Here is a 25,229-nt window from a genome sequence, read left to right as displayed (position 1 = left end):
ATGTTTATGCATAGATACTTCCTTGTACAGGTGAGTCTTTTATTAAAGTTTATAGGAGTATTGAGGGGCCAAGTAGGGAAACTTATGTGGTGCACTTTTCAAATCAAATTAGACTTCACTGAGGCAATGTGAACATGCCCTTTTTATAACTGAGAACTTTTCCATCAGACCATAAATGGAAACATTTCCCTTAAAACAAAAGATTGGCATCATACCTCATTAGCAGGTAAGCTATAAACTAAGTTCAGCATTAAAATGGGAAATCATAACTCAACAGTCTAATTTGCTTTTGACAAAAATCAAATTTTTTCCTCCCAAAGAGTGTTTACCGGGCTTGCAAGAACATGAAGAATTTGCATTGTGTATAAATCATTATGAGGGCATTCACTTTATGCTGCCCTATTAAGCAGAGGACTGTAAAACAGATGTAAGACTCATGCCATCTCCCCCTCTGTCTCTCTCTCCCCTCCCTCACCCTCTATCTCTCTGTCTGTGGTCCCCAGAAGCTATAATATCCATCCTTGGCGGTTCACTTGACATTTACTTGCCCTGCTCCTCCTGCAGCATTCCCCTTCCTAACTGCCAGTGCTCCGACTCTCCAGGGCTCGCCGTCCGGGTGAACAGATAACAAACCTGTCAAGGCGGCTTTAGGGGGGGAATAAATCCTGAGCTGGGACTGAGGTGGATGATGTGTTCCAGAGGGTTACGCTGGTTAGGGGGGGAGCTGACATGAGACGCTCTGTGAGGCCTGGACCCAGGAGAGACTGCTAGCTATAATGCTGCGGTGCTACTTTAAAAAGAGGGCACAGCCAATGCAACCTGATTAGATCTCAGCGCAGACATTTCAAATGGCTGGCCCCCTTTTTACCCTCCATTTCACCTATTCTTTACAAGTCGACCCCCCTCCTTCCACCATCAAAGGAGCTGTCAGGGGCTCTTTCTCCAGACAGGCAGACAGGTCAGGGGTGGAAGGTTGAGGTGGGGTGTGGCCTTTGAGGCAGGGACGGACAGGGCCTGGCGGGATGTATGGAGGCTGAGGGCTGTCTTTAAGGTGCTGATAACATTCATGGTGATGTGTTCCCAAGAGGTGCACAAATGTCAGCACTCTGCTGCTATGGGCATATAACTCTCTGAAGAGAAAGGACAAAGAGACAAAGCAGGAGAGATGCAGCAGACTCCTTTGTCAAGCATTCATCTCAGTGAATGACTCAACAACAATTATGTTTAAACATGTTGAAGTCTTTCAGTGTTTTGACCCTAATATTTGAAAAAAGGAGTAAAACACTCTGTATCTGCTAACCTGTTTGTGACAACGTCCAGCCTTAAGAAATGAAGACAATATTGAAGTTCAAATCAAAGCAAACAAACATAACAAAAAAACTGACTGCAGTTCAACAACTTTCCACTCGGGGATGGCCCTAAACACCAATAATTTATAATGACTTGTGTTTCATTGATTGATTAGAGGTATGCAAACATTTGCGGAATTGGGGGCATGGTTAAGTTGACTGACAGGCTGGCTTGATGTAGCTGTTTGCCATGGCAGCTCCATTTCCAGGTACCTCACGATACAATATGATAGGATATGATACAATGCACTGAACTTCAGTTTGGTTTCGCTATGATCATACATTCTACATGGCTTTTTTGTTAGTAAGTTCGATACAAACAACCTTTGAACAACTGTATTCAACCTGTTCACATTTCATACTGACACTTTTAAACATCAACTTGTTTTTCTGTTAACCTGTACAACTGTATCTGTTACAGCTCCAGTTCTATTCACTGTAGTGGCAGTAATTAGATCCGGATCTTTTCCAGCACTGCTGGAAGTCTTTTGCATTACGCCAATTTGTGGCATGTAGAAATGCATTTCAGCTTGTTGTCAATGAAATGGGCGGTAATTGTCACAGAGGACTCTGTGGCACAATCCACCATAACAGGTGAGTGAAACTCAGTCTGCAGACTGGAGTACATCCTTCGCCTTTCTTCTCATCTCGGCATAAAGAGGTGGAAAATATGTTTCTTTGTTTCCTTTCTTGTCGTTTTGACAGTAGTGCATCACTTAACTTAGTTAGAGGTCAGTGGTTTCATAGCCTCTTGCTACTCTGCATTGCCAACCTGCAACTTCTGTCACCCAGAAACCAACATGGTAACAACCAAAATGTCAGGCTTGAAGATGAAAAGGACAGATCAACCAACCAAATATAGTATCCATCTAAATGATTTATTGTTTATGCAGTCTACAGCCCTGCGTCGTCAGTGAGCTGGCATTACATGTCGTGTTTTGGGAAGCAGCTTTGGCATCTTCATGGGTGGACACTTTCAAAATCCTGTTTACTCTTGCTGGATTCTCCAAAGTTGCCTTTGCCAGCGTTAAGCAGAAAAAAAAAGGTATTTGGCGTAAACAGACAGCTGTCTTGTCTCAATAAATACATCCCAGTCTGTAATCTAATTATACTCATCAGTCCCTCACAAAACCAATTAGAGTTAATGGATGAATCCTAATTGATCTCTTAACAATCCCATGAAAAAAGTATGGTAAGTAAGTACCTGGTAATTGGCTTACAGTAATATTCTGAGTAATGCACAAAGCACCTGATTTTGTTACCCTAACTGCTACAATACATTATTTCAAGGCAACTAACTGCCATATAAATATCAGACATATGTTTTGCACTACCAGCATCAAAGACTGAAACAAATTACTCACCAGCCACTAAACTGACGGCATGAAAGGAAGATGATGGACTGCTGCTGTGAAGTACATTAACTTGGAGAATTGGCAAAATGTCCTTTATTTAGGACAGGGTATGTCAAGCGTTTTGGAGGAACCAAGTGAGGCGTGCCTGCTAGAAATTGGCGGGATGGAGACGTCCCTCGGTGGTGCTAAAAACTGCACATCAATTACCAGGAGCACTGAGGCCTGTCCGCTCTATCTACATCCAAGCAGTGCCTGTGAGGAACCAAAATGTCAGCCTGATATCCCGACATCACTGTTGGAGAAAGGGCGTTACAACTGAGAGAGAAAAACACTGCATGCTATACTCTGGCATAGCTTTCATGGTTGTTGTTGTGTATTCCAAACTAATGGAGTTAGCTGGCACTGATCTGCAGTAAACAGCCTTAGTGAGGCTTAGCAAGCAGCCTGTGTTAGACTAAGCCGTGTTTATTATCAAGCACAATACTCAGTCTCATCAATGCTTAGAGAAAGGCATGGATGAATAAATGCATATTGTTTAGCTTAGGGTTAGCCAGAGCAGGAGCCACAAATGAAAAAAAAAATGAATTTAAAGCAGATGGTTAAATCTAATAGGAAAAACAGAGGAAGGGGGGCAGATAGAGAGAGAAAGCTACAGAATACAGGACAGGGAGGGGGGAGGGGGGGGGGGGGGGGGGGGGTAAAAATGAAAAGAAAAACCAAAGCACACTGGCTGCCTTTTCACTTCTGTTTTTCAAAAAGCTGTAAAGCTAACAGGGAGAGGGAGGGAAAATACAAAGGCCTGTGTTCTCATTTTCAGTCTGAGAGCCCCACCAGGACCACTGAAACTTGCTTGATTTCCCCAGTCCAATTATATCTCTGTGCTCAATCCTTCCAGAATAGCAACATCACACCCAGGGACGCTGTCTGCCTAAGCGCAGCGTGCCTAATGGAGTCCCAGAAGTTGACTTCATTTCATTGCTCCTAACTAATGGGCTGTGATATTTTCCCAAACTGACTACGGCTCTGCCCCCTGGAAGCTCGTCAGCACAGCATCGGACCCAGCCCAGCAACATGCCAGCCTAACAACCCCCTTCAATCCTGTCTGCGTGCAATCCGCCAACGCCCTCTCCTCCCCTCCCAGCACTCATTAGTGCTTTCTAGCCGGGTGCTGATTGTCAGAGGGCCCCTGTGATGCCAGCGCTCCCTGTGCGGGCGGCCTGCTGTGGTGAATTTAAGAGGACTTTAATCTTACTGGGCTGAGGAGAGGAGGAGTAGCCTGGGACAGGTGGGAGGGAGGAGGAGTAGGAAGAGGACGGTACAATCGCAGGGCTGCAGCTGAGGACAGACACTCTTTCAGGACCACCTATTGCTCTCCGATGGATACTCGGGCCCAGAACACAAGCACAAGGAGAAATAGCCGGGCATAAATTCAGCAGAATGGGTCCCTCTCCGGCCATATTGTGGGCACAGAACGGTCCTCCAGATGGCTGAGGGACACACCAGTGGTGCAATACAATCACTGGCATGGCAAAAGTATCAGGAATAAATATGAAGAGCTTTAGATCTCATAAAGACTCAGCCAGCAAAGAGTTTTTCTATCAAAACATGTGGTTCAATGAAAAATGTTAAAATTAATCTGCAGTTTCCAGGTACACCTGCTTCTTAGATAGAGCTCAGCTGTGCTGAATTATTACCTCATTTAAACCATTCTTTGAAACCCTGCTTTAAACACTCTTCTCATGTTTTATGAACTTTTGTCTACTTCCTAAAATCCTTGTACTGTTTTTACTTCACCACTGTAACTCCCCTTGCAGAGTTGCACCTCTTTCTCATTCTTGTCTACACTGATTAGCCATAACATTTTGACTGGTCACAGGTGTATTTCTAACACTGGTTATCTCATGACAATTGCACCTGTCAGTGGGTGGGAAACGTTAGACAGCGAGAGAACCTTTTGTTTCAGTTGTTGTACTGAAGCAAGAATTATGGTCAAGCACAAGGATGAAGGCGTCTTTGATGAGAGCCAAATTGTAATTGCTAGACCACTGGGTCAGAGCAACTCCAAAACCCCTGCAGCCCCGGCAGTACATACCAATAAAGGTAAACCAGGGAACCTAACACAGGGTCATGGAGGACCAAGGCTGGCTCGTGAGGTCTGTGTGATCCGACAAAGAGCTACTGGAGCTTAAATTGCTGAAACAGTTAAAGCTGGTTCTGATGTTGGGATTTTCACAACATACATTTATTGAAAAAAGCTACACCAGTGAGTCACACAAATACCTTCTGCATCACCATGCTCTTATCCAATTCCCCACCAGGCTACATTAACAGCATATAGTGGCTTTGGTGTGGTGTGAAGAAGCCATCAGGTCTACTGGTTACTCCAAAAAAGACAAGTGAGCATCATGTTAAGGGCGCAAGCATTATGCACTGCACCATGGGTAATGTATTTCAGATGCTATTACAAATTGCCAATAGAAACTGTAATATGGACAGGACAGGAAATGGTACTTGCTACTGGAAAAAGGTCCCAGTACACCAAGAGGTTAAATTTAGAAATGACAGTACTGCATACCAAAGTGTGCTGAACCACTGGTCTGAAGACAGTTACAGTTAAATCCGTGATGGACATGTCTGCATCAGAACTGGACAATGGAGTAGTGGAAGAAGGTGGTCTGTAGGAACATGACAAGTTCAAGTTATTGACTTGGACTTCAAATACCCCAGATCTCAATCCATAGGAGCATCTGTGAGATGTGCTGGGCAACTAAGTCTGATCAATGGAGGCTCCACCTCACAACTTCAAGGACTTAAAGGATCTGCTGCAAACATCTTGGTGCCAGATACCAAAGCACACCTTCAGAAGCCTGATGAAGTCCATGTCTTGTCCGGTCAGGGCTTGAACAGAACTTTGTAATTGTGTTTTTGTGCACTGAAGTGGAAAGTTTCTGTAACTAAGCTGCCTTAAATTGTTCAACTGATAGAAAAACATTTTAAAAAAGTAATGCGTCTGAAGACTTAAATGATTCAAATTCCACAGAGTTGTAAGTGGATGCTGGCAAATATTTTGAATCAAGTTGGGGATATAAATAACAAGATAAAATGTTGACTTTTTCATGCAGAAGAAAATACTCCATTTAAATAAGGCCTTCCTTTTAGCTTTAGAATCTCATTCAGTTGAATGTGAATCCATTTCAGGAAGTACAGGTGGAGAGCAAAATTGTTCGCTTTCATGGCTTACAACGAGGTTAATTATTTTCATAATTACACCTCCAAACGTCAAACATTTGTTTTTCCCCCTAATTGACAAGAGAATTAGCAGTGGACTATATTAGCTGTGTAGGGTTGTTCTGAACCACTGTGAAATGCTTAAAAGTGCCTTTCATATGCAATACATATAAAAGCAATTACACCATTTTTTCCTCTCTTTGCCTTTTAGCTGCAGTGTAATCTGCTGGGTTGATTCACCAAGGATAAGAGGAAAAACTGTAATTATGCACATTATTCACCTTCCTAAGTGCAGTACTTGAACACAAAAAGCTAAGATGCCTAAATGCACTACAGCAAGTTGTCCTCATGCAAAGTGCAGGTCAGGCTCCAGCAGCCTCTGAGAGCTAATGGCAGTGAGTGGTGCTCCTAACACATGCTCTGGCTCTCTCAGGGACACAAGGGAGTTAAGTGCCGTGCTCCCTACTGCTGATTATCGCACCTTGGCCAGCTTGCCAGGTCTCTCTGCCCTCCAATGCATTGATCTCATTTGGCCGGGAGATAAGGCGGTAATTGGATGAGGGCTTGGAATCAGATGGCCCTGCCTGGTTTGGCTAATTCCACTCTTCCAGGACCGTCTGGGCCCAGGGCCAAGGGGGCAGGCCAAGGTTAATCCCATCCAATTCCCTGTACTACGTGGCCCTGAGCTGCCCTTTGACCCCTCACTGCTGCCCAAACACAGCTGATGTGACTCCCTTTAAACAGGTCAGAGCCAATCGTCTAATTAGTTTACCAGGTTTTACACCTGTGCACAACAAGCAGCTATACTGTCAATAGAAAGGGGTGGTTTAGCAGACAGGGAGGACATACCCATCAATAAAAAAAACAGTAAGTTCCTGCAGAACTATGACGAAACAAAACCATGCTGAATATATAAATGCTCAAGATACTTAAACCCTAAATCTTTTTGCACAACAGGCTTACAAATGCCTTCTGTTCCCAGGTCTTACAGTAACAACACTATCATGACTCTTTTGCTCTCATACAGAAGAAAATCTGTTGTCTCTCAGTCTAACATGCTGAATATTTGGTAATGTTTGGGTCAGAGTTAATTTTGTCAATGCAAATGACCTCTTTTTTCCTAAACAACCATTTTTTTCCATGACGAAGACCAGAAGATGACGAGCAACAGTAATGTTTTGTTTTTGCAGATGAGACAATACAGGACTAAAATGTTAGCGCTGGGCTGGTACATTGGCATTAGACATTCAAAATTCATGATATTCTCCTAAACTGTGTGTCTATTCTGTCTATTAAAGAACTAGCAAAGTATTCTGTAACTGGTTGAGGGGCAGTGTTAATTTTATCAGTCATCTGCAACAAGTGTGCTGTGGGTACAAATTCTCACTGTCTCCGTGCATCTTTCATTGATGATGTTTTTCCCCTGGTGAACCATAACCACTGGGGCAACGTCAGTTTAATATTTGATTTGATAGCTTCCAGTCAAAGCCTCAATTTATACTGAATCTGGGATGTGTTAGAAAGCATGTATAGTCAGGCATTTTACAGTTTAGATTAACTCTACATCACCAAAGATGAAGATGCATTTCAGAATACAGTGAAGTGAATGTCTGTCCAATGTGCTTGTCACTAAAAGCACAGTTGGGGACTGTTGTCCTGGAAACATGAGGCTCAGTCAACTGTTAGGCCAATCCTTTGCCCCTAACCTCCACATTCAGCATACTTTCCCTGCATTTCATCCACCTTAATGTTAGTATTTTCTCTGTGTCTAATAATAACACAGAAGGGCGTTTGTCACAGCTAGTTAAGCACTGTTTCATCTGATGCAGACATTGAAGACTTCCTTGTGCACCTGTGGCTGTGGCAGAGTGCTGGGATTTGACGCCTTGAAGATGAGAATGGGTTGAACTTATTCACTAGTGGAAGTATCACAAAAGTAAGCCATGTCTGCTGCAATGGAAATTATTCTACCATTTGTGTTTTATCATGGTGGATGATATGGAACAGAAGATGGAGAAGAACCCAATTGGCAACATGTGACTTTATTACAGCAGAAATCCTGCTCTTGAGGGCATGGATCTGCACGGCCACTTTGACTGATATGCTTATGTGATGCAAAGTGGAGTGAATTTGCGATTATGCAGAACATTGCCTGACAAAAAGGCCAAGTGAGATTTCACCCCTGCTTCACCACAAGATCACTGCTGTTCCATTTAAGATGGCCAGGAGATTAGTCTTCATCGCTCCTTTCTATTGACACATTATAAGAGAGATGGGATTTGCCTGTATGAAATAAGTCTCTCAAAAGGCTTGGAGAGTGTCATCAGGAATGAATGCAGCAGGCGGACGAACGCCTCCTGGGAAACACTAATCTTCTTATTGACTACATTTACTCAATTCTAGTGTCAATATCAAGCACAATCAGAACGGGCCATGTGACAACTGCTTTATATGTTGGCTGATGGTGGATGACAGAAAGTAGACGTAATCACCTGGGAGTACATCACTGCTGACAGCCTCCGATCAAAGCTCTGCTCCTGCAGATTAATCAAGGGTTGTAATGCAGCGTATAAATAACTTCAATAGAAAGCCATCATATATAGAAAGCAGTTCATTGATCAGACATTTCACTGAAGTCTGCAGAAGTGGAAGTAATCTCTTATAATCCCTGGAATACCTCTCTGAAACCAGATAACACTTGACTGAGACAATGGAACACAACCTTTCATCCATTTGCATGTACACTGCTGTTGGTAATATTAAAAAGAACAGTGCCCGCCATAATACATGATCTCAAATGAAAGAAAAGATGGGTGTAAGAATTTAGAGACACTGTGAAGAACTGTCGGGTTATGTTGATCCTGGCGACCCCTTTGGATGACATTGGTAGTGTTTTTCTGACTGCATTTCCCATGAACACCATCACCAACTGTCATAAAGGTGTGGCTCTTGCTAGAGTGCACATATGTTGTGGAAGCAAATGAATAATGAAACCCGACCCAAACACAGGCATTCAAATTCTGTTTAAAGACTTCATGGTGCTCATTTCACTGCGCAGGCCATGAAGAGGCATTGGTTCAAGAGTCAGGTAAACTCCTCACAGTGCTTTTAAGACAAAACTTGATTCTAAAAACAAAGATTGGTATGTGACACAGTTTTTGTTGGCAGCATGGATCCAATACAACATGTCATGTCTTGTAAAACATTAACAGAATAAATAGATTTGTTATAGGTCTGAGCTCTGTGAATGTCAATATGGGTTTAAAAGGTTCAAAGCATCTTTGAACTGTACCTGAAAACACAGTCAATCATTTTACATTTTATTTTTATATGCATGTGTGATAGTTTTGCTTTTTTTCAATGGGTCATTTTTAATTCCACTCCTGCCAGGATGTGCATTCAATCAAACTTAAATTGGTTCCAACAAATGAAGAGAGCTTAATAGTGAAAAGTTCTGCAAATCTTTTGCAACACAACACACAGAGAAAGAAAAACAAACAAAAAAAGAAATTGACTTAGACTAATACTTGGTGCCAATCTCTGCTAAAATGAACAACACTTGATTTGTTATTATTGCAGAAGAAAAATGAAAAGTGCATTTCTGCTCATAGTCCCTACATTGTGCAGGGAGAGTTGACAATCTCAGGAGCTAGGATCGAATTTTTCATTTCAAATCACAGTGAAGCTCAATCTAAAAAGCCTGATTTCAAAGAGTACCAGCATCAGCTGGTTGCTCTTAACAAAAAGACCACATACACGACTGAATCTCCGGTGGAAATGGGATACTAACAGAGACAATTTGAGGAGAGATGAGGCCAACGGTTGTGTGTCATAAAGACAACAGCAGAATGGCCATCCTGTGGATTCCCGGGGCCTGACATATAGATTGCAGATGGATAAGTGCACGTTAAAACAATATCCCGCCGACCAAAAAAATCATTTCTCATAGCTGTCTCTATTTACTGAAAGGCTGCTTGTCTCCCACTGGGCCAGAAACAAATGAAAATGTTATTTCTCTACTCATGAACTCCTACCTAGTCTGGTTTTTCACTGCTGGCAATTTCATTTCTCTTCCAAATTTGACTTAAGCCCACGACTTGAGGGAAATAATGTCTCTGGAATAATCTTCTGCAGCTGTAATTCCAGAGGCACCATCTCTCTGTCTTTCTTGGTATATCTATGAGTCTGTCTGTCCATCTTTCTACAGTATCTATTTATTTCTTGTTGGCACTGTTGCTTTGTGGTTTAAGGGAAATTGTGCTGGCTTCTGAAATAGAAGCGATGTGACATTCAATGCCTCAAAGTAATCCTGACAGACACACAGGCCTTGAATGAGACAGAACATGCCCTTCTCCGGCACAAGGAGAAAATAAGGCTTTGATTCAATGTTGTTATATTCAGCCTGTCAAAAAGAAAAGCACAGGCTCAGCTGAAAGCACATGCAAAACATTATATTAACTAAATATTCCCAGATTGTAAGTGTGGCGGCACTCTGCTGTTCTCTGTATAATGCTTGAAATCACCTTTTCCATGTTCCATGTTTTCAGTGTTCCTCTCTTGTTTTGCTTTTTTGGTGTCAAAGCAGTGGGTTTTTATTTTCAGTAACATATCTTTGGTATGAAAATAACCAAACTTCTAACTTTTAAAGTAACTTCAACTCTATTATCAATAATTCCTCATAGAATCATCCTTGTTTTAATCATTCTGTACCTCTATCACCACAGTCTACGTGGGATAAAACTAGTGTGAATAATCATCAACATAGTCAACTTCTTCATTGGTACACATCATTAATCCTGGAGTGACAACGGTAGGTGATAAGCCTCTGAGAACGGCTGCAATTTCTTGGAAATGAATATTGAAAATTATTGAATATTTTTATTTTGGTCATTAATTTAAAAAGCACAAAAGTCTACAGTTTGTTCCAATTCCAATGTTGTCAGTAGTTAGTGGTAAACAACTTTTTTTTGTGCAGTGTACAACAGCATACAACACGAATGCTGTCATTTGCTTGGTTCGTCATATCTACCTATTCATCAGTTCAACAGCAGACAGTAAGTTTATGAGAGGCTTCACTCTGGCCTACTTCAACAGTATGAGTCTGAAAAAGAGACCTATCTTCTTGTGATTTACCTACAGTTATTAGGTCTTAAGTTTCCTGAAATAGCATTATGATGCATATTTGTGAAAAGTAAAAATGCAAGCTTTGTCAGGTCCGAGCTAATGAAAAAACAACAACACTGAATCTATGTATTTTTGATGCATTGAAGGTGGTCCAGAAATCGAATAGCTGATTGACTTTTGTAAAACTGCGTCAAACAGATGTATCAATGAAGTTGAAATGTTTAATCTAGAACGGATTATATCTACGCTTCAATGTGGAAATTTGTTTATTGACATAGCCTTAATGTCGCCAGGCTTCTGCAGATAGAAGGCAAGATGCCATGTTCTACCTGCCTGTTTTTCCTGCATGCACCAATGCCTGCGGGAACGTGATTGGTTAATATTGCTCCGACTACAAACCTGGCAAAAACTTAAACCAAAACACTTCCCCATGTTGAAAATCCAAGAGCAGGATAGATATAGATTACGTGCAGGAGAATCCTGTATTCACAGAAAGCGGATTACATTTTTCAATTGATAAGGAATACTTCATTTAAAAAAAGTCTGCACCAGTGAATCCAATAAATTCTTCCTTTGGTATTGTGCTTTTATCTTCAGGCAGATTACTGTTGTAGTTTGTTGACATGGAACAGTGTTCTGAGTGGTGTTTGTGTGCACCAAGGCACTGATATGTGTGCCGTTTAAGTTTAACCTGTGGAATGTAACACAGTTCAGTATGTCTCAGAATCTGTGTCAGACTGAATTTTAGCTTCATAATTGAGCTAACACTGGTAGATTTTGGAGGCACTGAACTTAATAGAAGGCATGCAAGAATATAGACTTTTACAACACTGTGGTTACAGGCATTTCATTCATTCTGACAATAGATGTGACCTAGAATTGTGAGGTGGCTACGTGAATTCAATCAGAATAGCTGTTTTGTCTGAAAAAAAATCTTCCTCAAGGACCGTCTTTCAGCACAACCCATTCAGTGATCTCTCTGGGATGAGTTTGATCAGTTCACTGAGGACACAGATAAACTGTCTGTTCAGAGCAGCAGCTGCAGCCTTTTGTGTTGCTCTTAGTCAAGCAACAGCTTACCAAAACATTCATCCCACACAATGTATGTCCCCCATGAAACTGGTGGTGATAATGAAACTTATAAACGCTGGTTTAACAACAACCATATAAACTTAAAGACAGGGAACGTGGAAGATGAACACAAGCCCCAGACAAAGAAAGTAAACATGGACATGGTAAATTTGTTCTATTGGTTGTTCATAGGAAGCATTGTAATTTGTTGGACTTTGAGCTGTTGATAATAGGATTAGCAGGATCCTTGTAAAAGAGGCTAGAGTCAACAAAACTGTACAATACAATTTTTATAGATTACTTAACTGGATAATTTTCTCTAGCTTTAAAAGCTTGAGAACGTAGAATATATGGTAAAGCTCTTGAATTAGATTTCAAAGTTTAAGGTTTTTCAAGTGCAGGGGCGGATCCAGGCTGTATTGACTGGGGTGGCCATGTAAGGACATTGGGGCGAGTACACATTGTGCATACACATTGCTCCACTTTTCCCTATCAGTGATGATTGGGGTCAAGTAGCTCCTCAGGCTGCTCTCACATCTGTGCCCACAGACTGTCATAATGTACCCTCTCTCAAGACCAACCTGAGACGAACACTAACATTTTTGCCACAGTGTCAACAGGCAGAGTTGGAACATGCCTGGCTGCTTTATTTGACTCATTTGATATGAGGTGTGTGATCAGGTTGTCCCTGGTGTCGAATTTTCTGTTGAGAATGAATTATTGCTGTTAAGGGATTTTGACCAATCAGAATTGATAGCTGGGAAATTGGTGAGAAAGCTTGGTAAAAAAAACAGACGTTATACTCCTGTGTATATGGTGTTTTCCCTTTAAAAAATAAAAACACATACAAACTTTTTTAGTTAAATGCTTTTGAGACTCAAAAATACATTGAATGTCTCAAGTCACAACCTTAACTACTAACAAAAGAAGATGTGCAATAGTGAAATGCACAGCAAAGCCTGAATAGCTAACCTGCAACTGATAATCAATCAATCAATCAAGCTTTATTTATAAAGCACCTTTCATACAAATCAAATGCAACCCGATAAGGAACATAGCCAATCAGAGTGTAGGATTTTGAGGTGGCACTTGGGGTAACTAATCATTTTCAGAAAGGCAATGATTATGCAGTAATCTTGGTGCTACCAGTTTTACTGGTAGAAGCTTTCTTCAGTAACAAATAATGTACAAACTGTATTTTGTTAGTGTCTGCAGAAATTTGGCCGCATGTAAGATAAAGAAAAAGTACAAAATAACTTGTAGTGAGATATATTTTCAAGGGTAAACACTTGACAAATAGATGGTCATTCTTATCATGCATCACTGGAGCTTCTTGTCCTGGTCGGTAATAAAATATAAATATTCCCATTTCTACACACTGTACCTTTAATTGTAAGTAAAAAAAGAGGAAAGTGTGAGCTCAAATATTAAGCTATGAAAAATTCAAAACTATAGTTAGAACAACCTCCAGAATAGTGCTGTCCAAAAAGCACAAAGTGCTTCAGAGCCAAAAGGTTACAGAATTTTCCGTCCTAAAAAACGTACACATAGTTGTTGCATTCTGTAACAACACTTAAGAGGATCTGTACATTAAGCTACAGTACTGGACCTCTAGACATGAGAGATTCGACTCAGTTCACGAATCAGTAGACCTTACTGTGTAGCACCAATACAGCATCCGCAGCCCCCTGCGCTCTTCAAACAAACTCAACAAGACTCAACGCAACACACACACATACACACAAATCTCTACCCTCCCACACAGCTGCTTCACCCTGCAGCTAAACTCCGTGGTACAAACATACACACACCAGGGACTCACATATATAAAACACACAAATGAACATAAACATTTGCTCCTTGGAGAGGTTTGCATCACCCCTTGGTTAGTCAAGCGTCCTGAATATTATGGGTTGAATAATTAGAAAACACGCTCAGAGTCAGACTCGATTGCAGGAAATATATGTGCACATAGAGGGAGAGCTGTTTCCATCATTTCTTTGTTTACAGTGGTTGTGATGAGCCAGGGGAGCGGGTGAGGATGATTTGTTGGCTCAGGAGAGGTAAGCGATACGTAGCAGTGAATGGCCAGTAATCATGTTTATGAGGCGGAGATGGTTCTGGACTCCCGGTGTGTCTGATTGTTTTTTCTCTGGCTCCCAGCTTGGGCCCGAGTACACCCCTACCAGGCCATTGTGATTGAAGTATGCACTCTTGTTCAGCTTCTGCTTGGGGGGTAAAAAGGTGCGCGTAATACCGTTTGTGTACCCTCGTGTGTTTGTGTTTACGTGCATGTTGGCCGGTGTGTATTCATAAAGAAGGAATGTCAGTCGATGAAGACCTCCCATCACAAAAGAAAGCGCCGCTTCCCCTTTCTCCTGCATGCAGCCAGTTCCCACATTGCTCTCATTGCTATGGCAACCAGGGCTCTCTCCTTGGGCTCTGCATGCATCCAATCAGAGAGAGACCTTTGTAGAGATTCCTCCGGGCTCCACTTATTCAACTTACCCCACCGGAACAGCCTCCACGCTGAAAAGGCTGGAACAAAGAGAGGAGAGACTCCCTCACCACGGTCCGCTATATGACATAAAAAAATTGGGGCTACAGGGTCGGGTTACAGGGAATGCGGAAGTGATACATATAGCCAAGAGCTGCAGGACGCATGGCAAAAGCAGAAACAGGGAGGTAGCACGCAACCATGGCCAATTTCAGTGGAAATTATGTGGAATAGGATTTGTTATTGGAAGCCTCAGAGCCTGGATACTTGGCAAGTATAGCGAGGCTCTGGCACCGGTTTAAGCTTGATAAGTCAAAATGGATTCCGGCTGAGCCTATTTATGTCATTCCTGAAAACATATGGATAGGATTCAGGCGCTCAATACTTTCAACCTTCAACAATGACATTCAACACCACTTCTCCAGTCCATTAATCTTCCATGAGAATAGATTTATCATCCGCAGCTCTGAGGGATTGCATTCAGTCAGCAGCAGCACGAACTGTATTTACCACAGCGACCTCGCTCTGTATCCATTTCCACAATTAAAGGGCCATATTATGCTGCGTGTTCAGTGACATACCTACAGTAGAGGTCACACTGTTTCTCTAAATCCTTTAATTTGTCTTCAAGGCATACTTCAGGTGTAGTAAATAATTAGCAGACGTAATCTACAGCCAAATATCTTTAACCTGAAGGCTGCTCGGAGGTCACAGTCACACTGTGCTTCCCTCATTTTAATGGTATTTTTGGACAGTGGATGCAGCTGAGTCTGAGTTAAACACTTGTGAATGTGGGCAGTCAAGCCCCAAGCACTTGTAGAGACAAGCCGTCCAGCGGGACCCCTCACAGCCCCCTGATGGACACTCGGCTGTTGGGGTGCTGGCAGGGCGATGGAGGCACGGCATAATTTTGCCCGACTACCATGTCACAAAGTGTCACAATCTGTCCCTGACATCCTGACTGCAGGCGATGAGAGAGAAAATGGGAAAGAGAAATAAAAGAGAGGGAGATGAAAGACGAGGGGCTTGATTTGGAGTGCCAGGGGTGGTAATAAGCATGTCTGGACACTTCCTGGGAGACAGCCTATTCATCATGGTGATTTAGAGTCGAAGGTGGAGGCATTTCAAGGGATCTTGTGTCTGGATCCTCCGTTGGGCTGACTGTGCAGGACGAGACAATCATTTACTAAGAATTAACAAAAATAAGGTAGGAAGCTTGTTACTGGGACATGATCTCTTCCCTTGCATACATGACTTGAGTGATTTAGGAAGCCAGCGGTGAAAAAATGTTCTCTTTGAGTTAATATGAACCCCAGATGGCATGAATCAAAGAGTAAGTCATCCTGTCAGAACCTTTTGCTTTAAATGATTTCATATTTGATCAGAGAGGTGGATGATCCCGAGCATTGAGCAGTAAAACACACTTAAACTTATCTGACTAGAGAGCAGTTGATTTTATCTCTCAGGAATTCTCACACTGGCCTCTTCATTGTTCAAAGCAGTCAAATCAAAAGATGAAAAAACTGCTCTCAGCTATCACACAGCCAGCAGTTACTTGTTTTAAAAAGGCTTTAACCTTACTGTCTGTCCAAGGCTTCCACAATGTTCTATCCTTGATGATATGTGGTCATAGAGTTATTTGCTTTTCACAGTATTTCATTGTATAATGCTTATTCTTTAAAAGAAAGCTGTTTGGATTCTGTTATTTAGACCCATACGATGTGATTACAGATGTTTAAATACCTTTCAAGATGCTAAATCTGGTACCTGACTTTGTTAATACACAGAGAACTGGTGATAAACCAGTGCAGAACTTATAATGTACTACTACCCACACCATATGAATCTTATATGATTGCTATTTCTTATGGATTATCTGTCCTAGCGTAAACCTTTTTCAATATGAAATACATGTAGAGAAGAAGTGCCATAAAGCTTTATTTGTTTGTTTTTTGTTATTCCACCAGACCACCATCAGTCAGAATGGGGAAAAGAAGATTATGCTGCTCTATCAAGTATTTTAACCAGTTTTAATTTCTTGTTTTTTTATGGGAGAAGGATACCTCTTCAGATGATTTGGCTGGGAACAATACACAACACAGAAACTCTAATCCCTCAACAAGCACATCTACAAACACTTACACCATGCGTAACTTACTGGAAATATAAAAGCGGGGCAGAGAAAAAAAAACTGTCAATACCATTTATTTCAAAATTTCCATTCTAATTTATAATGACAAATACAATAATTACAAGCTTCATATGACAACAGTAACACTAATATTAATACCTGTTTTGATACCATGGCAATAAAAAAAACAAGTCACAGGCACTAAAAATGTAGTGCTCACAGTATGTCTGTGTGTTGCTCTAAAATAACCTCTTCTCTGATGGAGAGCAGAGCAGGGACACACACAGAAACCAGTATGAAGAGCATATGCATACAAACAAAATGCTCCATCCTGCACGCTCATGCAGAGCTATATGTATTAGTTCTATAGAGGGAAAGTGATGTGTAAAAAAAAAATCTAGTAACGTCTTATTTGTTTCTTTCACCACTTTGTTTTCATTAGCCGAGCTGGCTCTCTTAACTTCCACTCTATGACACTCGACATCTGCTTCTCTCTCTGTCTCTCTGTCTCTCTGCCTCTCTGCCTCTCTGCCTCTCTGTCTCTCTCTCTTGCTAGCGGCAGCTTAAGACCCAATAAATCAGCCTGTGGGCCAAACAGTGACATCTAAAGGCGTGGAGGTTGTTATGAGGATGTGAATTTACTACAACACACAGTTGAAAAGACACAATGAAATACTTTGCTGTATGGCTATTTTTGCACATCCCTAATAAAAATTCTGCATAGACCAGGTTACTTCTTGTACTTTGTACTTTATGTCTGAACTGTTTTATGGATGAGATTACAGATAAGTAAGTCTGTATATCTACTGTCCTTAGTCTTTCGAGCTACAATTAACTATTTACCTTTCTGCTGAAAAGCCATTTCACATCCACAAAGACTCTTAAGTAATTCCTGAACTGCATCTGCTGCTCATTTCACACTCGATTTCGTCACTGCCCACACTTAGGCCTCAGTAAAGAGCATGATCTCATGATAATGAGCTAATTATAGGTACAACATTCCTACTTCCATATCTAAATGCTTGTCTCTAATAGGAAACATTTTATACTATTGAGAGGCAGAGAGAAAAGAGACGGATAATTGATGCAAAGCAATTACAAGTTCTGTGTCAGAGCAAAATTGGCCAGCGTATCTGGACATGTAGGGGGACTGTGACCTCATTTACATCAGAGTGTCAGGAAATAATTGGAGATGTACTGGAGGTGGTGGGATGGGCACAGGTTGTGATGCAGAAACAGCTCTGGTCACATTACATAAGCAGTTCACTTGGACAGGGAGGATCCAGCTCAGACAAGAAGCTTATGGAAAGACTGTACCAGGGGTCAAGGACAAGACGTTATGTGCAGCTTTTGCATGCTCCAACAAATGTAATCATAATAGTGATTTTTACGGCAACAAATATACTTTGTGACATTATCCCGTCCAAAAGCTGTAATTTGAGTATTTCACCTCATGCACACATGCACATTCTGAATGGGCTGTCATGTTTTAATCTAAAGCCAGGAATACTGAGAGCAGTTTTACTAGCCATAAAAAGAGACCCTGGCTGTGTTTGGGCTGAAACGGCTCAAAAGCTCGCAAGACGATGTGCTTGACTTTTAACAATATCACTTCCAGATGTTCATTAACGAACAACTTTCAAAGACTTCACCGCAAGAAAAACCTTCTCGTGTGAGTGCAGCCAGAACACCGAGTATGATTTCAGGAACCCCACAATTTTCCAATTTTCATGTCAGATGGAAAAAACCAGCAAGCAAAACTGGAGTAAAACCAATTGGAGTGCCAATATTAATAATACTAAACTGCATGCAACCAGACCAGCTCATGATCGTTACCCTATTTTCCAGCAGTTTTCCACACATATACTACATCAGGTGTTGTCCAAAACCATTACGTACAGTGCATCTGTTTCTGTTCGACAGGAAGAATGTGGTCGGTTGAAAAGCTAAAGCAGGATACAACAACAGGAAGCTTTCGCTTGATGGTACAAATGGTCCCTGAAATCCAGGGGTGCATTCATTACAGCCTGCCTCTTGTGCCTCTCAGCAGCTGCTAACACTGACTGGCGGCTCTGACCCACTACTTGGGAGCTTCTTTCTATTGCACCCGCCTCTCATCAAGAGCCTTGGGTGGAAAAAAAGGAGTAACATGCTGTTACCTCGAATCCCAGGCCCGTAATTGCCAATTTATTTGATAGGCAGCCGGGTAAGTGATGGCATTTCACCCCTTGCCCGCAGAGACTAAACAGGAGTGATTCATCCCGAGCTCCTGCCCTCCCTGATCCAGCAGACTCCCCTCCGCTCAGGACGCTGCCTTGCCTCAATGCCTGCCACCCAGACTGAAGGGGTGGGGTGTGGCGGGGGAACGCAAGGGGGTGGGGGGATGGCTTGCCATGTCAACGTCAAACAAACTGAAAAGGGAGCCCAGCACTTCAGAGCAAATGCGGCTAAGCCTGCCAATTTAGCTGGGGTTTGGGGTTGAGGCAAACACAGGCGAGCTGATGTGCCATTTGTAGGCCTTAATGAGCTGGCAGGACGGAGTGAGGAGGGAAGGCGAGCGGGAGAGAGGAGGCTGCCAGGCCTGACCTCTGATGGCCTCCGACTCCCTGCCAGCCAGTGCCAGGTCGGCAAACTCAGTTCATCTGCTTCATCAGAGCATGGAGGGGAAGGGAGTGCTACAGCAAATACCATTAGCGAACTGTTGGTCTAATGAACAGTCCGGGTCAAAGCAAGCTCCTGTCTCACACTGCTCCCTGATACTAAGTGACTTAGATGCTTTCTCTTTGTTTTGGTGCTGTGAGGGAGCTGAACCACACAAGCCACCCAGTTGCAGAGTAACAACCAAAATAGTTTTAAAATTTCAGAAGAGGGAGTACAACTAACGTGGCAGAGAAAACTCACAGGCTCGTAGTAATAAACCAAGTATTTCTGTGACAATTTAGTTTTCTAGAATTAAAAAATACAAAGAAACGCAAAGAAAACTCAAAGAAAAAGCAGTTGTTTACCTATATCTGATCTCCCAGTTCTGTTTTCTTTGCCTTCTGTTAGTCTGGGGAACAGAGCTCTGCTACAAAAGCTTCCACTTGCACCTCTTGCAAAGTGTGAAGTGGGTTTTTACAGCATGGCTGGAGGGGACTTGTTCTGAAACCTGTGGGGACCCGAGATGAATCCTCAAGCAGAACAACCATCTAAGGTGACATAGGGGTCTAAAAAGTCTGTCTCCATGCTCCCCCAGCTTTCAGCAGCCCTTCTGACGACATGCTCGCTCTCCTGTGGGGTGTTTTGACCAGACGAAGCAGGGGGAACCGGGGTTCACGTTCCTTCTATCCTCCAGAGTGTGCTGAGAGGCTGAAATGTCTGCTCAGGTGGAAATGAATAGAGAGAGTGAAATATGCTTCTCAACAACAAGTCAGGGAGAGGGAAAGTCTCTTCGAAATTCTCAAAGTAAATTGGGGGTAGCATTTGGAACTCAGGAAGATGCTCCACTAAAATCCTGTTAAACACAACTGCAAGGTGCTTTATAATACAAACTGATTCTATATTGACACAAGAAGGATTTGAAACAACAATGATATAGTAATTGAAGGAACCAGGAAGTGACTAAGTAATAACCAGAGATCAAAGCATTATATCATTATTTCATCATCTTTCATGAGTGTGCAGTGAGTCAAAGGGCAAATCATCACGAAGATGTCATCCAATTGCATGGAAATGGTTGGCCAATGAGGTCAAGTCTAAGAATGATGTTGATTATTAAGGCAAAATATGTGTACATTTCTAACTGTGATTGAATAAATTACGTGAAGTGAATGCCTCTGAACCACAGAATAGGGCAGTGAGATGCAGTAACTCGTGTTTTCTCACATGACATCAACTTTTATAAACTTTAATGTATCAATCAAATACAACTAGTTATCAAGACCTGCAGCCGTAACAAAGATACATCTGAGAAGAATGGGAAAGCTTTTAAGTAATTTTCATGAATTAGAACTACAATTAGATTATTACAGTATTTGATTTCTTACAAAAAGGAAGCACTGATCTGTCTTCAACATTGTACTCAGGTTGTCATTGACACAAGCCCTAACTTTCTCCAACACGCCCCTATCATCAGAAGATGCTCATATTTGGCCTGCTATGCTATCTGCTAATCTGTTGATATGTCTCCTCCCTTTTCTTCTTTGCAATGATTGCAGTATGATCAACTGCCACTTAAAATGAATCAGTTCCAAATTGGGACGTACACAATTAATCCATTATCCATTAATTGATTGTTAAGAAATTACTTTAAACACGCATTTTTGTTATCAATTTTCCGTCATGTGGAAAAAAACATCATGTGGTCTCATATTTTGTTCAGCTATCAGGGAGGTGTTTTAAGTTTAAAGCATGTTTCGATTAAGGTGTTGCACACAGCGGAGACGCTCAGCTGGCGGCTGCGGCTGTGCTTCAGGTTTCCACGTGTGCTTTATAAAGATGATTATTACGCAACAACTACCAACAATGACACAGACACGAAGGTTCACAACTTTAAACAGGACATTTCCCCACCTTTGAATACAAAGCCAGCAGACTGTTGGGAATTGCTAGTACACTATGTTTGCAGACCAGCAACATCAGAGCCGTCTGGGGTTTTCTGCAGCTTTACTGATTCTGAACCGGTTGCGCTCCCGGCTGACACCTGACCGAATACACATGTTTATTTTTCTCAATAAGAACGAGTAGACAGAAAACTGGACTCTGTGAGTCTGAAGTACTTTTCTGTTAGTATTATGAGCCTTCACTTTATAAGATGATGTCCGAGGAGAGTATTTTTTATGAGCCTGATCGTTGATAATCAGTGTTAACATGTACCTGTATCAATTCTGTCGTGATATGCATTTGTTGTTGCAGAAAATGTAATTTTAGGCGGAAAAAACGGATTGGCATTGTTTTTGACACAGAATAATAAGTTTTTTTTATTGATTCATCGATAATTGATCGCTAACATTTCCAAAAATCGATCACGAAAAATACTTTATATGTACAGTCCTAGTTCCAAATGAAACATAATATGCTCAGATTTAGTCGCCATGTTTTCCATTGAACAAACAAACATAGAAGGTAGAATGTAGCATAGAAATCACACTGCTGACAACCATTTGGGCAGAGTTTTGCAGAGTAAAAATAATGTGCATGTTTCTTTAACCAAAGTGAAATCAAATGTAAAACAGGAGGCTCTTAGCTCTGTTTGAAAGAGGGGAAACCAAAATATCACATTTATGTAAAAAATCAGCCAGTAATTATATTATCATACTGTCTATGTTGCTGCTGTGTATTTATGACATATTTAGAATACACTGTGATGGATCTTTAAGGATTATGAAAACAGATGACAAACTGAAGGCTCCATCATTCTGCATAACCGTCACAGTGACGCATATTAATCATCCATATGTTGTGTTTCAAAGCTCCATTGTTTAAGCTACATCTGCTTTGGTATACTGCTGCACTGTCACCACAGTGCGGCCTGACAGAAATCAGCAAGTATCATTCAATTTCTGTTGTCAACATCAAATTACTTATTTCATTTCATGCCCAGTCAAGCATCGTAAAGCTACACGCAGAATCAGTTTTGCTTCAGTTGTTCGGCCGTGTCTTTCCTCAAAGACTAGCATGCCTCCCATCTGACAGCTTTAATTATGGCCAGATATCTGATCGCTTCACTGTGGATTCTCCACACAAATCAAAGAGCAGGGGTGGGCGCCTGGCAGCCAGATCCCTGGAGACTGCTCGCTTTACATCCTGAATATGTCACATGCGCGGGGACACGAGCACAGTTTCTTCTGCAAGTTAATGCTCGCCTTCAGCTCCTCCATGAGGAGGAACGAGGACCTGGGTAAGAACTGTCTTTTTTAGTATCAGTCATAAGAACCTCAGGGATAGAGAGAGTAAAGGAGAAAGAGCGTGTGTGATTGTGTGAGTTGTATAGGGCTCTTCACCCTGAAGTATTTCAAGACTGCACTCAAAATCTTTTAAGATTTAGCACAAGTACTTTGCTGAGGCAGAGTTTTAATTGGTTAAAAAATTCAAAGAAAATACGACAAAGTGGATAACATCACATTAATAACTTACCTTTAGTCTGTGAGATATGGTGTTTGCAAGGCCACACACATAATTATGAAACTGGAACAGAGAGTGCTGAAAGAAAATACTCTGATTACCAAAGTGACTCTTTACAAGCTGCTTGAAAAGGCTTGTTACTGTTACATGTAGTTATTATGAATGTTTTTTGATGCAAAGATTGCACGTGGCCGGCTCCTTGTGTTAAGGTACAGGTTATAGAATAAGAAGCTACCTTGTGAAAAATTCTAGTCCATAAATTTCCCTTTATTTTAGCCAATATTTTGGTATTGTTAGTTTTTGATCCACTGGTATTAAGAATTATAAAACTAACAGAACTGAGGAATTCTTCACTTAAGATGATTGTATCTTTAGGTGTGGTGCATGAAATGCAGGAGAGTGTAGAAGGGGATACCATGAGCAAGATGTCTGGATAAAGTGGAACAAAGTCAAAGTGAATGAGGACAAAGATAATATACCTGACCAGTTGCTCAAATGATACACAAGTATGACTTACCTTAACATGGCATTCACATATAAGTTACTCATTTCACTCATTTCTCTGAACTGCACTGTGGATTAAAGAGTAAAGCTTTGACTGCTCTTGTGGCTTTGTATTGACTCCTGTCATGACTCCTGCTTTCCATTCATTAAATCCATTTACCCATTCAATGAAGCTTAAAGGGTGGCCTGGTGCAGTTTTTGACCAGCAGGTGGCACTGTTGAGTACAACAGAGGTTTGAGGTCACATTAAAAATGAATAAACCTGAGATTTAAAGAAATCCCAACATTATGGAATGAGAATAAATACACAATTTACAAGAATACAGTTGTAAGAGAAAAAAGTAGTGCTTGAAAAATGTTCTCTGTTTTTTATCAAATTTGTGGATTTTCAAGATTAGATTAGTAATTTCAGAGAATAAAGTCACACTCTTATGATTAAAGTTGTAATTTTATGAGAAAGAAGTTGTAATCCCACAACATAGTGAATCTACATGTAATAAAATATAAGGGGATATCGAAGGAGCAGCCTGTATGACAATGAGGAACATAGATCATCAGTGGAGTTCTTCTCACAACTGAGGTCTGAAGTCTTTTAAAGCTCAAGAAAACAAACAATGTCTGTTGGTAAGTACCTCAAGATGTTAATATAAATTTTGTTCAATTATACAACTTCACAAGGCCCCTCTGAGTGTTTATGAGACTAGTTTTGTCGAGCAAATAAGACTTTGAAACCTAAGTCTGAACAAATATATCACTTAGTTGTCAACAGATGACTTTCTTTGTGCTTCGTTCAAAGTACTGTCAAATATCTCTTCTTATTTTTTTTCACATTCATTCTGAAAAGTCTCTTTTTTAAAATACTACTCCCATGTGTGTGATCAATTCATGACCTCAGATTATGAATATGACAGTTTCCTTTAGAAGCTGTTACAGTTTTAAGACGTGTTGAAATAAAGCCTGGAAGTCCGCGTTTGGAGCGCTGAACTTGTTTGTGATGTACTCACATCTGTCAGTCTGTCTCTGGAGCTGCTCCTGATGGACGGCTTGGACGCTCCGCTTACACTCTCGCTGTCGCTGTCCTTACAGTTGTTCTGGCCCGGCTTCAGCTGCCAAACACAAAACACAAACAGACCAAAGGTTAACAACATGAAGCAGAACTGTTAACACTGCAGTTTGGATCTTTACACGGATAACTCTGACTCGGGAAGACATCCCACAGAAATCACTTCATGAATATGTGAGAACTGGCAGGAGCTGCGGTGCTGTCTCTGTAAATCTGTCATGTTTCTGAGCCCATTCAGCGGCCATCACTGCGCTGCCAATGATAGACGCCATCTGATCTCTCAGTATGAGACTCCTCTCAGCCCACGATATAGAGACAGGGACAAAGACCTCTCCAGAACCTTCAAATGGAGCCGCTATCCTTTCCAAGCAGACACCACATGCCGAGGCAGCAGGAGCTCAGCAAGTGTCATCCTCTAGACGCTCTGTTCGAGATGCAGCAAAATGACAAGAATAAAGCGAAGGACGTGCCAATCTGTATGCGTCTGAGGCCCTTCAAAATGTGGGGAACAATAAAAGACTCTTGGGAGTGCTGAGCTGAGTGGAAGGAGGTGGGGTCTGTTCTCCCCGTCCAAGTCTGCGATTGATGTCGTCTGAGGCTCCATGCTGCTACTTCCAGACCAGACAAACGCTGCAGGTTTCATTCAAAGCACATGAAATAGGCTTTATGGGACAGTGAATGCAACGCCTGCTTTGCCACCTAATAGGAAAAGCAAAGCACAGAGCTGCACACACAAAGGACTTGGACTAGATGATGCTGGCTCTCCTCTTTGACTCTGGAGGGAGGGGACATGACTACATTATAT

The 25,229-nt window shown here is 41.6% G+C and overlaps 1 protein-coding gene across 2 annotated transcripts in view; it reads right to left on the bottom strand.

The window, feature by feature from the left end:
• The window catches only part of auts2a (activator of transcription and developmental regulator AUTS2 a), a 436,353-nt gene that overhangs the window by 210,232 nt on the left and 200,892 nt on the right, over nt 1-25,229 (bottom strand). For both annotated transcript variants that reach the window (XM_034684294.1, XM_034684295.1), the window contains exon 5: nt 24,366-24,467. In XM_034684294.1, coding sequence (XP_034540185.1) covers nt 24,366-24,467 — 102 coding nt within the window. The remainder of the gene's footprint in view (nt 1-24,365; nt 24,468-25,229) is intronic.

This window comes from Notolabrus celidotus, chromosome 5 (genome assembly GCF_009762535.1).
Source record: "Notolabrus celidotus isolate fNotCel1 chromosome 5, fNotCel1.pri, whole genome shotgun sequence".
NCBI lineage: Eukaryota > Metazoa > Chordata > Actinopteri > Labriformes > Labridae > Notolabrus > Notolabrus celidotus.
The sequence above is the reverse complement of the archived record's forward strand: the minus strand, read 5'-3'. Positions and strand labels throughout refer to the sequence as shown.